The following is an 18,469-nucleotide window of genomic DNA, read 5'->3' as shown; positions in this document are numbered from 1 at the left end:
AGTTGCATTTACAGCATTTCTTTCATGCAGCAGTTGTCTCTGCCTTTGGATTCTTAAGATGTCTTTGAGTACAATAGTGGAAGTAAAAAGTGGTGTTCATCTCAAGGTCACTTTGCTACTTGAGAGCAGCTGCCCTCCAAAGAGCACATAATGAATAGTTTTATTACCTTTTGGTTGGTTTTCCCTTCGTGCTATAGATTACTTCATATGCTATCAGCTCATTTCTCTTTTTTTTTTTTTCCCCTCCCATTCTCTGAACTACTGCTTTCTACAACTGTTTTCATCCTTGTTAAAAATCATTTATATGGCACCATAAATTACAGGCACTTCACAAGCACAGAGTAAGATACTGCCTTTGGCCCAGGTAGTCTCTGGTTCAGACACATCCTCAATTTCTGGTTTGCCTTTTGTACTTAGCACAGTATCTGGGAATTTTAAGGTAGATTGCATTAATCTCCTGCTTTATTTCCACAATATTTCATGATCAGATGATGGTGAGTCAATTCATGTGATGTAGGTAACTCATCATTTGTTTGCTACTTAGGATGGATTGAAGATTGCAAATACTTCTGCTTCCTAATAATTCCAGGCACAAAATTTTGTGCACATATATTTACATCTAAAACCTGCAGGCACTGGAAAAAAAAATCCAGACTCTTCATCATTTAACTCACCCCTCCTTCTTTTTTTTTTTTTTTCTTCCCACTGTAACTGGCACTTCCCATCCTTAATATTGAAATCTCCCAGGAATTTTCACGTGATATTGCCACAATTCCCAATTAAAAACCTGGCAACATGTTCCATAATGATGCCTTTGAAAAGGTAGTTTATTTTTTTGAGTTTTGGCTCACTTTGTAGGCTCCCAACTCAAGGATATGTTACACCTGGGCTGCTTCAGTCCTACTTCCATTAAAATGCACATTTAAAATCTAATTGTAGTTATTTGATTTGCAATTAAGAAAAATAGTTCCTGTTATTTGCCTGAAAAGTAGTAATCCAAAATACAGCAAAGGTCTGTTGCTGCAACTGTTTACTCTTCTCCTTCACCTTTAAACAGAGGGGTTTTTTAAAAAAATATCCAAAAAAACCAGATATAAATCTAGAAAGACTATTAACTTACCAACTTAATTTATCCTAAGCCCTTGAAATGTGCAGGACTTGGGTGCTGGTCATCTTCCTACTCTCATGCTCAGGTGGAAATGTGGATAGGATAGTATAGGATTGGGGGATTTCCTTCAGTTCTGATAAGCTTATATCCAAAGTATCTATTTTACAGGGAGAGACAGTTAAATATTTTGAATATTCATCAGTGTTAAAAATATAACAACATTTTTCTCAACTTGTATGTATCCAAATTTTAGAATTTGTTCTCATGTTGATATCAGAGCAGAGCAGTCGTGGTGTGCCAACATTGCCATGCAGTTCCTTCTGGTTTGAAAACAGTAAGCAATGCTTATTATACACTTTTCAGAGGTATTGGATGCAAAAAAAATTAGTTTCCATATTCTATTCAGTACATTAAAATTGAGATACTTCTGACTGAGCCAAAATAATTCTAAAAAGTGGGTTTTTTTCACTAATTTCCTGTTTTGAAAAGGTGTTAGAGACTCCAAGATAATACATAAGGGTTTATATTTAACTCTCAAAAAGACTTTTACCATTTTTAGAGAACTCTGTGGCTTCTATGATACCAAATATATAATGACGTGAAAAAGTGGACTTTTATTTAGAAAAGATTGAAAGGGAAAAAAAAAATCCTATTTTTCAAATTTTTTAACGAAATTGTGTTTTCACATTTCATTCAGGATCATCCAAGTTTTATTTTGAAAGGGCTGGAAAACACTTATTAAAATAAAACTTATTTTAATAACTTTCTAGTTATTAAAACTAGAAAGAATGTGAGTAAACACGCAACTGTAATTGCATTACAATTAGTACAACAATCAGGTGCACATCTCTGCCTGTTGGGTGCTTGGGTTCCTGCTGGACTGCAGGGAAAACAGGGAGTGAACATTCCTTCCTTGGCCAGGTGGATCAGAATGTGCAGCATAGAAGTAGTCTTAAAAGATGTATCTTAATCCAAGAAAGAATCAGGTGTTTGTGCTCCTTGACTTGCCTGTTTTGATATCCATAACCATGGAAGGGTTTAATTCAGCCTGGTTGGTGAACAGGGGGACTCAGTGCACAGAGAGCAGCTGAGTTGAATGCTCAGAGGAAAACAACACAAAATATCCCCTCTGAGTGGCCAGATGGGCTTTATGCAATCTGATACTGCAGTCTGGAGTCTTGCTGCCTCTAAAGAATTGCATTAATGAGCTCTGCTCGTGGGGAATTTCCTTGTTTGAAGTGCAGGTTGTAATGGAAAAGAAGCCTTGCTGGTTACCCCTTTGCTGTGTGTGGACTTAAGAGACTGTCACTAAATAGAAGCAGGGCACCCAATTCTAAATGTTCTTTGCTGGTATTCCACAACAGCACATTAAATTTCACATGTCAAAAAAAAAATCAGAGTATCTTTTGAAATGCTTTAATATTGTTTGTTTGCAAAGATGCTGTGGTTTAGCAAGGTCTTACTCGGTGAGAAGCAGTCAAAGACTGTGATGCCTTTGATCAGCATTTTGCAATTTACTCTGTGTGTGGAGCCCAACTGGGACTGATGTAGTCCCAGAGAGAAGGGGTAGTGATGCTGTTTCCCAAGGCTGTGGTCACACAGGCTGCTCCTTTTTCCCATGTGCACAGTTTTTTTTGAAGACAAAAGCAGCAGATGTTGGGTCAGCCCCTTGCTGCTGCTCTCTTTCAGTCTCCCTCAAAGTGCCAACAATGTTTTGTCCTGGGAAGTGCTTCAGAACTGTGCAGTAATCTCAGGCTGCATCAGAATGTTGCCATCACGTTAGTGATTTGTCTCTGATGAAAGGTGGGACAGTAAAGTGAGAAACAATCACTCCTTGTGATGCTACTGGACAATTTCTCTCCTGAGGAAGAAAAAAAAAATCTCAGTTTTCACATGTACACAAAAGTATTTTCAGTCTATGCTACCAGAAGAATCTACATTTAGATTTGGGAGTGAGGTTATATTTCCAGAATTTCACTGTCTTCAGAGTAAGTTGTAATTTGTTTTATTTTGTTTTGTTTCAGTGTCAGTACATGTGAATTTGCTGTTGGAAATAGTTAACTTTGCATTTTGTTGCTGGGGAAGAAGTATCCAACTGATATGAACCATGAACCCCCTAGGAAAATAGAGAATACATAGATTCAGAGCATCTCAGAGCCCAAATTAAATATTTAGTGTACAGGCTGGATCTCTCCTAATGGAGAGTGTCTGAGGTAAGCATGGCATCTCTAATGTACAATCAATTTAATAACTGAAGGAATGGGCAGCTGGTGTAAGGAGAGAATGCAGGGAGTATTTTGACTTCAGACAAAAGAGTTGTGTGATAAGTGAACTCTGTAATTGTGAGAATGAGTAGTCAGGGAATCCAGCTCCACTTTGCTGAAGGAATTTCTGACAGTACCAGAAGGCAGTGGGGTGGTCTGAAGTGTGCACAGGTTGGTTTGATCATTGGCTGGTTTACTGGCCTTTGGGTTGCTGTGCAAGTGGGTGTAGAATCAGAGGCCTGACAGGCTTTGTAATGCTTGAAACATGCAGGCAAAAGTATTCCAAATTTGACCTTTTGCAATAAGCTGCATACTCCCCAAATTTTTTAGACCAAAGAAAGAAAAAATAATTCCTTCTGTGGGGATATTGGAAGGGGTGTAGTGACCTGGGCATCATCTGCTGTCACTGTGGGCAAAGCAAGGCACAGGTCTCTTGTCTCAGGGTGTTCCTTGGAGCAATGTTGTGTGCATTTACCTGCAGGGTGCATGTGCAGCTACTCAACTACAAGGGCTTCTTTACAGGTAACTGCATCTTGCACTAATTCTTCTAGAAATACCTGTCCTTCAAAAACAACCGTATCCTGTTTAAAGAAATTCTAAATCTAGAGATGAGTCTTTGTACTGTTAAGAGTTCAGTGTGAACAAGAACAGATCCATTCAGAGATATGTCATGCTCCAAGAGAACAGGAAGACATTCCCCCTACCAGACTCCAAGCAGGCACTCTTCATCTCATTTTGTCTCCTGACATTCCCTGGGTTCCCTCACCTGGTTTGGACTGATGGGCAGAAGTTTCGCAGTATATTTGAAGTGATCTCAAAATAATTTGAGTCCCTTCTGCAAATCCAAATTTGGGCATACATGTACATACAGCACAGTGCATGTATTGAGAAAACACTTAACTGTTGTCTTGCTACTTACTTGTCATTAATGCACAGATGGTTTCAGTAAATGTCAAGGGTTGCTGGAAAACCATAATCTGAGACCTATTAAAGGGGAATGTTCAGTGAGTCTCACTACAGAAGCCAAAAAAAAAAAGAAAGGGCTGTGGAGAATATCTAGAGACATCAAGATGATGGAGAGAGTCCTACAAGTCACAAAATGAAAGGCAGGCAAAGATGCCCAAGTGTTTTTGTGGTCTGGAAGGCAGCCAAAGAGGCATTGATTTATTAAAGAGCAGCATCATGGCTTCCTTTTCTCGATGTGATGGTGCCATTACAGCTCCTCAAGCAGTCTCTGATTTCCTTGAGAATCAGGACTAGGAATTTCAAACAGAACATCAGAAGAAGATTCTGAAGAGAGTTATTTTCAGACCAATGCCACTGCCAGAGCATCACTCTGACTGCGTGTACCTGACTGGGGGATTCAGTGTGCCAAGTGTGTGCCAGTATTTGCACATGAGGTCCCTGATTATTAAACACAGCACCTACTTCTGTAAAAAGTACCCCAGCAGTTGTGTACACAAGAGTTTCACACTCTGCAGTTGTACATGGTACACAAAAACCAGCTTTAATGAGACAGGTAATTTAGCAATAGTGAGTAACCCAATAAAAATTACATACTCAGCTGTTTCGTTCACAGAGTCAACTCAGTGCTTTTCTCAGCCAGCACCTCTGGCATCACCTTTTTGCATCATCAGATTCTGTGATTCTTGTCTATTTTTGCAGATGTGTAAATCCTCCTATTTGTTTATTTTCCCAGTTTCTCTCTGAATGGCCAGTATTTTAGTGTTTTAATTTTCCATACAACATACACACCTTCCCCCCTTACAGCACCTCCCTAAAACCCTGCCCCTGTGTCTACTTGTTTGTCATTTTACATGCCTTCAGATGGGCAACACCTTCACCAGGACAGTGCTGTGGAGGCCCTTCTGATTTTGTGATTGAAGATCCTGAGCAGCCTAATGGCAAGGCTGGTTCTGCTGCTCTTCCCAAGATTTCAGCTGGCTGGGAGCAGATTTTTTGCCTTCCTCGTGCCATGGCTGTTGTAGCAGCCCTGCTGACATCAGCCTGGGAGGAGGAGGAGGTGTGCTTTTAGCATACCCTGTGGAAATTCAGGTCCCTCACCAAATCAAAACAATGATACAGTTACCAGGCTGTTCTCACCTTGTTAAAAAACGAGTGTGCCAAGGAGACAGAGCATGAATTAGCTTTGTCAGGTATATGGGCAGAAATAACAACTGATAGGTTTGCTGTGATAAGTTCTCTATGATGGCTTTGCTGAAAGGTAGACTGTTTCATGATTTACTGAACTATTATAAGTGGTAAAACTGATCCATTTGTTATCATCCAGTGCATAAAGACTTCAGGATTTAAGGAGCCTGCACTAAATAACAAAGCAATTTATAAACTCATAAACTGAAAATTACAGGGAAGAAGTCCTTAAGTCATTGGTAATAGCAACCTTTTATCATGTTAGTGATGATTATCAAATGTTAACCCCTACCCCGCTTTTTAAAACAAAACCTTACCTTAAGATAGTTGAAATGACTTAAAGAAGTCATGGATATAACTTTGTATTGATTTATTGTGCAAGTGTGGCAAGTTTTATTTATTTACCTGAATGTCATCCCTCCCCCCTGCCCCATGATGTCCCTACATCAAATGATGTGAACTGATTTATGCTTCTGCTGGCAGCAGCATGTTGGCTAATATCAACTGAGGAATGGGACTAGTTGGCTCTACTACTGGGTAGAAGGTCTTTACCCAAAGCAAATTTGAGTGTAGTATCTTGAAAAGAGAATCCTTCTGTATTTCAGCAAACAGATAATAGTTAGCAATAGTTGTTTTCAACTTAGCCTGTCCTAAGGAGAATATAATTATGTGTCCTGCTGTGAAGATGGAAATACCCTGTACCGGATTTTAAAAATGCATTATAAGACTGTAAGTTGTCTTTGTGTTCTCTTGAATCAAAGATTTTATGGGCAGTGGAAAGAAGATGTTGACTAAAGCTAAGCAAACATTTGCCTGGAGGTAATTTTTCTCATGACATTAGTTTCTTTTTTCTGCTTTCTGAGATTATCCTGAGATACTAAATTCATTCAGTTTTATTCAACCAATCCAAGTTCTCAAGGAACAGATGAATCAAGAGCTACTTGTTACCGGTACTCAGTATTTGATATCCAACTTGCTTTGTTGGAGTGTGAATGATTACATGCTGAACCAGATCTGTGTCTTTTTGTCATCTGTATGAGCATAGTATCTGAATCAAGCTGAAGATTTGCAGAAACACCTGGGCGTTATCCAGAAGGAAATTGGAGAGCCATACTAACATTTCAGGAAATTCAGTCAAAACAATGTTTTCCAGTAGCCACTAAGTTCTGATCCCATTGTCCTTGTGGTAATTCTCTGGTATTTTTCTTTCACAGACTTTATTCTAAGTAAAATCAAGTCCATCATTACCCCACAGTGACACCCTCCCTGATCAGGACTGAGGCTGGAGCCCAGTTATGACAGCTTAAAACCAGGAGAGAATATGTGAGGTTTTCCTCTGGCTGCCAGAGTTTTCCTTGGCAGAACTATTGACTGAGTCTGATCTCACTAAAACCAGCGAAAAAGCAGGAGCAAAATAGCACCTGCCACTGAAATTATGGATAAGGGGTTGAGCTGTTACCAATCCAACAATGATCACTTGATTTGGGTTAATTATAGTCTCTTAGTTACCCAGAAAGTCTTGTCAGGATAGAAGTTTGAATGTTGAGAGAAATGAGCCGCTCACTTTGTTCCAGAAACATCAAAAATGGAGTGAATTTACCAGGCAAAGGGTGAGACCCCTCATGCTTCTTCCCAACATGTGCTAAGAAGAGGGCAAGCAAGTTTCACTTTCCTGTCTAATGGGAAATGATCAGCTGTGAGCATCCCATGCATGTGCTGTGGGAGCTGAGGAGGCTCCCATCTGTCTCTGTCCTGCTTGTCACTCCTTGGACTGGGCACTGAACACAGTTCTTCAAACAGCCAGGAGTCCTGACTCGATAGTTTTAAATTGTGGTGATGTCTAATGACCAGATTGTTGGCTGGTTGCTCCTCAGGCTTTCCTGGGACTATATTCTGACCTTGTTGTGGAGCAAATGAACACAGAAACTAATTTCTTGCATCAAAAGCGTCAGAAGTGGTAAAGTAGTAGAAATTAATTGAAAATGAAAAAAAACCCCAAAACTGTGTGGTGGAAACACAGAACAGTTTATAAACTGACTGAAGCACACATAAAGTTGTGCTTCAGTTGCTCCTCTGCAGTTATGCTGAATCCAAAAAGCAAAAGCCTGAAAAACAGCAACAGCAAAACCCACCCCCTTAACACTGCAGTGATTTAAGAGCAGATTAAGGGCTTGTTTTGTTACCCTACCTCCTAACCATTTGCAGTTTTTCATTTCATAAATAATAATGATAGATGAGGCCGTTAAAGTGTGGAAATTAAGCACAAACACAAATATTTTTAGCTTTCTAAATGTTTCAAATTATTTTTTTGTGTTCTGTGTAAATTATGTGAGATTTTAGTCTTGTTGCAGCTCATGTATCATGTGCATCATTGATATCTTTTCTTGGTGAAGCTTAAGTAAAAGAAACCAGTTCATTACCAGTAATGTCAGCATAATCATTACCATCACACTCCCTCCCTCCTTTATTAAGCTTTTTTTTTTTTTTTAAGAATTATTGAATCCCTCCTCTAATTTAAATTCTGAAGAACAGACTTTAGTTGAAAACATAGACTTGTTCAAGTCAGTAAGTTTTGTCTTTGCAATCCATACTGCAATCAAATATATGATTTCAATATCCTTCTCTATATTCGTGTAGGACCTAGAAAAATAGAGATCATACCATTGAGTACAGAGATTACTTTGATGTTCTTGCAACTCCTACATCCTCTAAAGGAGGAAAAACTTAGTTTGCATTTTTTTTATCTTCCAATGCAGTAAGCAGCAATATCAATGCTATTTCCCATCTTCTGTGTCATTAATAAATATGCCAAGAGATGTCCATGAATTATGGGCCTTTAATAAGGTAATGGAACTCTTAGAATCTAGAGCTTGATTTTATGTTTGGGTTTTTTTAAACCTGAACTGCTTAGGTGCCAATAAGAATGTGCTGATCACATACATAACTAGTCTTGATTAATCATGAATACACAATTTATTATATCATTTTTGCTATTAGCAACTATTTTAATCTACCCTTAATATCTCACCAATCCCTTGTGATCCCCTGGGGGAAAATATATAATGTTCTGATTGATTAGAAAAGTTAAGGCTGTGGTATTATTTATTTGCACAGAAATGCTGTGGTCTGAAGCACCTGTGGAAGAGCCTCAGATAATGTCTTTTGGAGCATCAGAGGACATGGACCGTTATCAGCAAATAACATATACTCAAATTTGTAACAGAGTTTCTGATTGCTTGTTTTTTTAAAGGAACAGCAAGATTCTCATTGATTTCAGTAGCCTTTAACCTGGAGCAGATGTCAGCTGTCTTGGACCAGCCTTTGTTAAGATTGTTGTGGTCAGTACCTTCTATTTACATTTTTTTTTTGCCACTGTTTGCAAATGTAGAATGGGTAAGAACTAACCTTAGTGCACAGGGTTTGGTTTAAACTTCAGTCATAGGTGCAAAAACCGGAGCAATGTACCTGTTTTCAATCATCTTTTTATCCAGGTTTTTCTACCTGTGCAGAAACTACAGATGATCTAAACGAACAAAGTATTTAATAATATCTACACTAAAAATAAAACACTTCAAATGAGTGGTTTTGTATAGCTGCATTAGAAATTGTTCCACCTGTTTGAAGGAATAAGAGACGAAGAATTGATTGAGTAACCAATTTAATAATGAAGAGAATTTAGAATACAGAAAGATTACTTGAAAGCCTCGGGAAACAATTCACCGAAGTTTTATATGCTGCCTGTGCTCCAAAATAGGGAAATTTTGATACAAGAGTGATTTATAGTCAATAACTGTGCACAGCCTTTTATCATATTAATAAAATCTTTACCCAGTCTTTGAAAATTCTAAAGCCTGCTGTGTTCAGTTGAGGTGCACAGATCAGAGAGAACTGCTGGCTGGCAGATGTGCAGATACATTATCAGAAAATGTACTTTCAGCCTAAGCACTATAATCTAATTCATTCTAGCATGATATTCCAGGTTTATTATAGTGTAACTGACTGCTGAACACAGTGCACTATGCAGAAGACTAAATGAGGTGAAAGTGTACAGCTTAAAGGTGACCAAGTTAGGCCATTTAGAATGCTGAATATTGGGGCTTAAACTGATTTAAACAACTCAAAACTGTAGACAAAAGGCTTTTCTTTTCCTCTTGAAGTGTATCTGTGTAAAGGAAGTGGCTTTACTTCATGAGACTACACTAAACTTATTTAAAATGCTATTGTTCTTGTACATTACAGTAAAAGTTATCGCTTCAGTAATTGCTATGTTAAATCTTTCCCTTCTGCCTCCAATAAAAGAGACCACAACCTTTTACCTGGACATAATATTTGGCAGGTCAAACATGAATAGCTCTGTGTGTTTATATGTATCTCTTTATCTATATAAACTTCTCTCTATATATTTTAATGTTAGGTGTAATATGAATTCATAGTTTCATTTTTCTGTTAAATAATGTTAGTGCTAGAGCAGTTATTTTTATTTGGGTTTCACCCTGGTGGTAGTTTCCCATTGGTTTGGGAGTATGGATTTTTGTTTGCTCCCTCCAGTCCTGCTTTGCTGTTATGTCTCCTTGTTACAGGCTGTTTCAGCAGGTGCCTCTCCGTTTGCCACCTGCCCTGGTGCAGTGAACGATTATGCTATTTAGTTAAAGCATTTTAATTATTTAGGTGGCATTTTACCTTATATGGTTAGGCTGAATATGTAAATGGACAGGAGTCTCTAGTTAAAAAGAACAGTTTTTTTCTGAAGGAGTGTTCAGTCTGTGACCAAAGATAATGAATAAATAATCAAACATAAAAATAAGACAAAATTTCTGTTTAATCTCAATCCCATGGCTGGTTTTTTCGTTATACTTCTTTTTATTTATTATTGATTTATAATTGTTATGTATATACTCCAGTAGTTGGTGCACTTAGCAGACAGACTGTGTGTGTAGCTTTCCACATCAATACCTGAAGCATATTATGGTCATGGTGTGATGTGCTGCCAGTTCACAAGGTCAGGGATGATTTTCAAGTCCAATAATGCAGCCTTAAAAGTGACCAAGGGTTTGTCTTCTTTACTTTGTAAAAATGTTTCTCACCTGAGGATGCTGTTGATCGATTTAAATACATTGTATTTAGTTAAATGATTTAAAAGTACTTTCTCAGCCTTTGCAAATGATTTCTTAGCCTTTTTTAGCAGATGATAAAACTATAAGTTGTGGTCAAAAAAACCCCAAGTCCCTTCCATGCTCACTCATTTGCATAAACTCCCTCCAACTTAACAAAAAAAAAGACCAAAAGATCCAATTCTCTTTATTAACTTTTATTAAATACCCGAATCAAAATTCAGATTTTGGCTTTACAACGTGTGTTACGGTAAGGGAAAAAAAAACCAACCCTACCAAAAATAAATTGAATTAGCGCAAACACCTTTCCTTCTGGCGTGATTTACTGCTCGCATTCCCCGTTCCTCACCCTGGCAGCTCTCTCCCAGCAGCAGGAACAGCAGCAGCAATAACACCATGGAGTCAGTAGATGGCTGTAGAAAAGTGTGTTGAACACTCCTGTGCAGCGTAATAAGATTGGGAAAGGCCTTGACCTGACTGGATGCGGCTTTTATCTGAAGTACATTTAAAGAGATAAAGGAGAAGCAGGGTGCAGTACATGTTCCTTTCTTTTCTGCAGGAGCTTTGCTTTGAGTTTAAAAATTTCTCAAATGCAGGATTTGTGAACTGGGTCCTTTAGCAAGGAGAGGTAATGGCTTGAGTGCCACCGGAGTCACCTGCTATTCTCTGAGGATTTTCTCCTCCCCCCCCACCCTCAAGACGTCTTAGAAATCCTCCTATAAATTCCTGCGGAGGGGGCGTCTGTAGATCCCATAATAATAATAATCAGGAAGTGGTATATTCCCATTTATTTATTTATTATTACTATTTTTTTCTTTTTTTTTTTTTTTTTCCTCTCTCTCTCCAATGTAGTTGGCTGCCTTTAGTGCACGGACCTGCTCATTAAATAGATACACCAAGAATTGTTACCTAAGCAAGCCTGACAGTAAAGAAAGGACAGACTGAGTTAGGGAGAAAGAGGGAAGAAAAAAGACAGCCTGAAGCAAGTCACTTCACAAGCAGAAAGAGCCACTGAACGAATGCTATTCTCATAAACAAACTTAAAAAAATACCTTGTATAAGAAGAGAACTGTGAGGACTTGACAGAAAAAGGCAAGATTTCTACCCACTGTTTTCAGTTTTCCTTCCAGACATACTTGGTGAAGTAAGGAGACTTCTGTTTGCTGACAGAGCCCTTGATTTCTTTCAAGATGATGATGTATTTGTGGGTAGGTAGTGTCTCTCTCCATGTCAATCTTTTATTAATAAATTGACTTTTGGGACTGTAGATTTTAGCCTGTAGTCCCAGCATGTTTGCTGCTGTGTAAAGGTGTGTGTGCTGCAGGAGAGCTCAGCGTAGCCACTGTGCAGTCCATGTGCTTGCATTTCCAGTGAGAGTTTGAGCAAACCGGTTCATTAACGTGGAGCTGTAATTTATTTTCAGGATTTGCAGGATGTGGCATAGTGCACTGCTTTCTTTTCATTGCCTTGGAAAATATTGCAGTTGTGTCTGTAAGATTGGCTGTGTGGTTCAGTCGTACAACAAATGCTGCAGCACTTGTGGCTGTTCAGAATTTGCTTTCTTTGTAAGAAACGAGACGATCTCAATATGATTAAAACTTCTAATGTATGTTGCTTAACTTGGTTGCTTTTTTATAGCAGTTGTCACAGTCTGTCTCGGCTTTTGAAGTTTCTGGCAATTGACAACCGCAGATAAAGAAATAGATAAAATGTTCCTATTCCTGTGATTTTTATATTCAGCACTGTTCTGATTCCTTGCAGGAAAATGTGCTCACCTTAAAAATGATGTTGTACTGTGGCATGCATACTGTGAATTAGTAAAACTATTAACCTGTTAATTCATCCAGGTGTCGGTACAGAACGTGTTTGGTTTTTTTTTCTGAGCAAACAACCCCCCAAAGAAATCAGTGAACAAATAGACGTCCTTAAAAGCATTTCTGTGTTCCTCTTCAAAGCCTGGACACCTTCTGGGAAAATATTTTAAACTAATCTCATTTGACAATCTATTTATTAATTTAATTTAAATGTACGTAAAAATAGAAAGGCGTGCAGCTAATCTGGGCCAGCTCTGCAGAACGGGCTGCACAGGAGCAACATTTAAGTCTTGGAGATATTATCAGTAATCGCTCCTTCTCTTTCTAAATCGCTCGTAGTTCACGCTGTAAATCTCCCTTTATGGCTCCTTCTAATTTCTCTAGACCCTCTAATGTACCGTAGTAACTTTTGTTGTCTGTGCAAAAGGCACTGAATGCAGACTTTTAAGTTTCTTATTTCAGTTCTTTGACCTGTGTTATCATCTCGGGAGCTCACCAATCACTGAGCCTGATGATTTTGTCTTTTTCTTTTTTTTTTTTCCTGTGTTCTGTAGTACAAGTCACTTTAATTTTCACAAGCAACTGTCTATGAATGTAACAGCAACCTCGATTGCTGCTTATTTTTGACTCTGATTCTTTATTGAAGCTGTGTTGTTGTTAATGCAAGGATTAATTGAATTCTATTTTAAGATTTAAAAGTCAGGTCACTTAATTGCAATAGTCCGTTTTTCAATCGGTTTGTGTTGTGCTGTTATAGTTAACATCATCCAAAAGAGATGCACAGTAAATATTTGAGGGTAAACCCTTTCTTCTAACATGCACACTGAGGTGAAAGGACGTGTATTATTCTGTTTCTTTGTGCCACTAGCTCTAAAGGTTTAAAAACCAGTGCTCTTCCCTCCTCCTCAAGCCCAGGAATCTTTGTTAATTTGAAAATTGAATGAAATACATTTTCTTGGAGGTAGCTATGCAGATATCTATTATTCTCAGTGTATTTTTTTAATTGTTATTGATGAACTTTTCTAGTTATTCTTTTTAAAGATGTATACATGTGCCTGAAGCAAAAAAAAACCCTCAGTGATAAGCAGTTTCTGATGGTACCACTTCCTAGTTTCCAAAGCATCCAGTAATTAGTATTTCATATTTAAAAGTGTATTTATTCAGTTTTTATTTTGTCCTTTTACTTATATTTTATGATATCTGTTTTGGTTTGGGTTTTTGATTAGGAGAATTCTTTCAAGAACCTGTCTCTCTTTTGGCACTACTACACTTAGGTACTAAGCATTCTTCCCACTTGCAATTGAACTTTCCTAATCTAAATTGATAGTATAAAAATCTCAAGATTTAGTAGGAAGGAGCAGAGAATTACCTTTTTCTTTTTATTGTAGCAGAACATTATTATTTTTTTTTTTTTGGAACTGGATGAGCTGTATGCATAGAACATTTCTTTCTGCAATGGTATGTTTTCTAAACTCTGTATACATTAAGTGCACGTGTGTGTAGATGTAAAAGATTCAGTATGTAAACAAGAGGCTTTTAACAAATGTGGGTGCAATGTATAAACTCACAGCAGCACTTGAAATGCTTTCTCCTGGCACCACATCAATATTTTATATAATTATAAAAAGCTCCTCGGCAATATTATTAAAATTTAAAGTAACCAAGTTGTGTGGAAATGTAGTCTTCCCCCTTATAAAGGGAACAAAATTAATTTATTACATTGATTGAGATTTTCTCATACTATTGACTCCTGTTGTTTCATTTCATGTATAATGTAGAAATATTTTTGCAATATTTACAAAGAAAAGTGTGGTTTCTTCACATTTTTATAGTGCCTTACTGAGTAGTATCCTGTAATAGTTTGGTGTCTTTTTTTTTTTTTAATTCCACTGATGGCAGTGATGTCAACTTCCTTTTATGGCAAGCAAACAACACGTTTAGCTCCCTAAAATCCAAACATTCTGCAGGAATGCAGAGTACAGCCAGTGATTCAGTCTGTTGAATGGAAGTGTTGATTAGTTGTATTTCAAGGTTTCAAAAAGTTAACTCTGTCAAGGGAAATCCATATTTGCTGCCAGCCCAAGCAGTTTGCTGATGTTTGAAGTCTCCTCCTCCCACAGCCAAAGGAGAAGTGGTTTTGGTCTCGTGCTCCGTGTACAGACACCTGTGCTGTGGGAACCAGAGTTCAAGGGACCAATAAACTTTGAGGACTTTCAGGCATTGGGAACTCCAGTTAAATCCTGATGTCAGAAGGACCTTTATTCTCTCTCAGGGGTCCAGACCCTGGTCCTGCTGCAGCGTAAAGCACCTTCCTCCCCAGCACAGGAGGGTTGCAGGGATGATGCAAGGTGTGCTTGATCACTGCAGATTGGCATTCCCATTTGTTGTGTAACTCACCTCCCAGGAGAGGTGGGGATTTTCTCAGAATGTAAGGAGTGATTTTTCTTTTTTTTGCAGTTAGAGAGCTCTAAAGTTGCTGGCTTGTGCCTGCCTTGGACAGAGCAGTGTAACTATGGGTGGGTGAAATCCAAGTCGATGCTTGAAAGCTGGGACTGCTCAGAATCTTCCACAGAGTCCACAGTCTTCCAAATCTGCTCCTTTTCATATTTTGAAAAACAAGCATAGATTGTCTACTTGAAAGCATGAGCAACTTCTTGTTTCCTGAGCAAACAGTTCCACAATTGCTTGTTTTCCTTCTGATTCTTCAGACATGAGGTTCTCACAGACCTCATGTTCAACTTCCATATTCTGAGCTAGAAGCCAAGAGCTTAAAGTTGCTACATCTCTTGAAAAAGTCATGTGCAGTCAAGAAAAACTGGAACAATATCATCAGTAAATGCGTTTTTAAAATAAAAATTACTAGTTTTCCATATTTTGTTATATGCCATGAAAATGCTGAACTAAAATTACCTTAATATACAATAATTCAATTTTATAAATTTTATAAACATCTAATTAATGTCTGATTAGTCAGAGATGTGCTTCCTTCCTGTCAGTCTGCTGTTCTTTTTAATAATAGGGAATGAGTTGTCAGAAATTTTGTATATACTTAGCAGAGATTTTCAGTAGCAGCTGCAGAACAATACTTGATCAAATAAGGCAGAAAGCATGTCAGCAACTGAAACTTGTTTTTTTTCTCCCCAAAACTAGAGTAGGCAGGTACAGAGAAACAAATTGAAAAAAATGTGTATGCAATAGCAACAACATAATTTCTTCTGTCAATAGGACACTGTTTTAACAACTCTGAAGAATAAAGCTTTTGGGTCCAATATAGAGAATTGTACTTGCCTGCATTAGCAAAGCATTCCTTAGATGAATGTTTGGGGAGAAGGCTGGAAGAAGAGGAGTAGCAGAAATTTCATCTGGATATTTAGGAGATTAAAGTTCTTTATGTTTGCATTTCTGGTGCTTTTGTGAGTTAGCTTCTCCTTTTAAAGACATCTTGATATCCATGTAGGAGCCTGTGTCAGTTCACATGTTCAAAAGCAGATGGTGTTTCATTCAGCTGACCAAAGGCTTCATGGGTTTATGCACTGCCAAATGTGTGCAGGGGCAGAGTGTGCCTTTTTCTCTCCTGAGTTCAGCAAGGGTAGAATTCCAAACCTGGCTTGTACTCCTCATGCACTAAGTGCTACAGGACAAGTCTGTAAAGGCTTTTCATCTAAGGGAAATGAGAACCCTAAACAGATGTGAAGATTACTAAAATGATAAAATAAAGGAACAAAGTCTTAGGATTTTTAAAATAGGAATAAGGAGCAAATACAATGCTCATGTTTTTTGAGTGAGTTTAGTATGTGTTTTGCAGCACTGACACTGTGTTCATTAAGTAAAGTATTGCTGTCTTAAATGAGGGCTTCCCAATAATGCCACAGACTAAGGCAAAGTGCACTTCTAACAGTGCTGGAAGAGCTACAGGCAGCTGCTGAAAGACCCCATGAGTATGTTGGAAACTTTGTCAGTGGAACACTTCAGCAGTATAGATTTTGTTGCATAGAGTAATCAAGATATTTAGATACTTTTAGTTAAGAAAAATCAACCATATTAGCTGAAAAGCTGCTGGTACCTTCAGAGTCAAAATGATCCTTGTGCTGCTTTCCACTGAGACCTTGAATAAAACATGTAGCTTCATCCTCTCTGTCTGACTGCCTGACCGCTGATGTCGAATAAATATGTACCTTTTATTATTAACACAGAAAAATACAAAATGATTTAATAATGGAGTATGCTGGGATGAATATTAAAGACCTTCAAGGGTATCTGACTCAATAAACCTGAATAATGAAGTATTAAATCTGCAATCTTGATGGCTAAAAGAAAAGGACTGATAGAGATGTTGAATGAAAACAGGATTACAAACAGTTATGGTAGAATCTTGAGACAGTTCTCAGCAGGATATCTTTTGGTATCTGTTGGAAAATACACACAAGTTGACTTAAAAATCATATGTATAATAATTCATTTTGTGATGACAGAAGCTAAAAATCACACCAGCATGCAAAGCATAAAGAGATTTGGCAAAATCACCTTTTTAGTGTGAAGAAAAATGAAATAGAAGAGAAAGGTGATTTCAATTTAGAATATTTGACAGTAACATTTGGTCATTCAGTACATTCAGTCTTCAAGGGTTTTCTTGACCTGCTACAGTATTTAGTAAAACAATATTCTATTATTTATATGGGGTAGGAATGGGAACAAGAGAACAAATCATATGATGCTCCATTATATCCAGAGTTGCATAATGGTGGTTTAAGCAAGACAGTTTTGTTTGTTTAAAACAACATGCATCCCTTTGGACACAAATATACACCTAAGTACTGATGTTTCACGAAATTGAGTTTTAGCAGGACATTAGGAATGTATGCATTATTATGAATTCTTCCAGCAGAATTCATGGATTTTGTGTAAAGCAGTATGACAGACTTGCTCTGTTCTCCCCTGCAGTTGCATTATATACTCTGTATACTTTAATTACCGAATCTATTTCTCCCCCTTACTTCAGCAAGAAGTTACATTTGTCCAATTAACCTTATCTTCCTCTTGTCCCTCTTAATAGCCTTGGTTTCCATCACAGTTTGAATGAACTGCGTGGGTGTCTTTTTATCAGCACGGGGATGTTTATGTGAGGGAGGAATGGAACAAAGACTGCATGAAATGCGGCTGGGTGAGCAGGTTAGAGTTCCCCCATTGTCCCACTATTATTATGTCTTAGTGGAAATCCTTCCTAAATACCTTTTCTGTGTCAATCTGGTGAGTTCATGTGCTACTACACAGCTACTGCTTGAATGGTCTTAGTTGGTGAGTCAGAAGAATGAGAAAGTCCTGAAGGATTTTCTGGGCGATTGAAAAACGTTATTCGTGTCTTGAGATTAATTTCTTTACAGGTTGCTTTTGGATATTTATTCCAGTGAAGTATGCCTGTTTGAGAAGCTGTCATAGTCCCCAAGCCAAGACTTTGCTTTGCTTGTTTCTCAGTTATGTTTGCAGATGTCATTAGGCTTGATTTGGCTTTTATAACTAGTTTGATTGTCTCACAGTTTAATCAACAAAAGGAGATGTTTAGTCATCAAAGTCTAGGTATCTGTTCACATCTTCTTTTGATGTCTTTCCATATTGGCTTCTTTTTTCCCTTCTGCTCCTGGGTTGATATTCCTTCCTTGCCAAACAGATGAATCTGTGTTTAGATCCTTGTAACAGCCTGGTATGGAAATACACCTGTTCTTACTGCAACCAGAAAAGTGGAGTCCAACATATCTGCAAAAATCATTGCTTATATACTCTACATATTCTTTCCACTCCAGGAAGGCAATTGTGTCATGGGCTGGACCCACCTGGCAGCCAAATTCCTACTCCCTGTCCACCTCAGTGGAACAGGGAGGGAGGAGAACGCAGGAAGAACAGGACTGAAAAAGCTCATGGGTCAGCAGAAAGACAGAGAGATCACTTATTGACCACTGTCACAGACAAAACAGACTTGCCTTGGAAGAAATGAAATTATTTATTGCCAATTATAATTTCTGCCAA

At 38.0% G+C, this 18,469-nt stretch overlaps 1 protein-coding gene across 19 annotated transcripts in view; it reads left to right on the top strand.

Annotated features, from left to right (window-relative positions):
* RBFOX1 (RNA binding fox-1 homolog 1) overlaps positions 1–18,469 on the top strand; it is a 1,149,451-nt gene that overhangs the window by 791,421 nt on the left and 339,561 nt on the right. The window contains exon 1 of one of the 19 annotated variants that reach the window (XM_051795088.1): positions 11,560–11,842. The exons of the other annotated variants lie outside the window; for them this stretch is intronic. Within the exon in view, the coding sequence (XP_051651048.1) occupies positions 11,825–11,842 (18 nt within the window). The 5' untranslated portion in view covers positions 11,560–11,824. Of the gene's footprint in view, positions 1–11,559; positions 11,843–18,469 lie in introns of those variants that run through there. 19 annotated transcript variants of the gene reach the window in all.

Source organism: Manacus candei, unplaced genomic scaffold (genome assembly GCF_025592945.1).
Source record: "Manacus candei isolate 608988 ecotype Guabito, Panama unplaced genomic scaffold, ASM2559294v1 h1tg000002l, whole genome shotgun sequence".
NCBI lineage: Eukaryota > Metazoa > Chordata > Aves > Passeriformes > Pipridae > Manacus > Manacus candei.
This window is presented reverse-complemented; position numbering and strand designations above follow the sequence as displayed.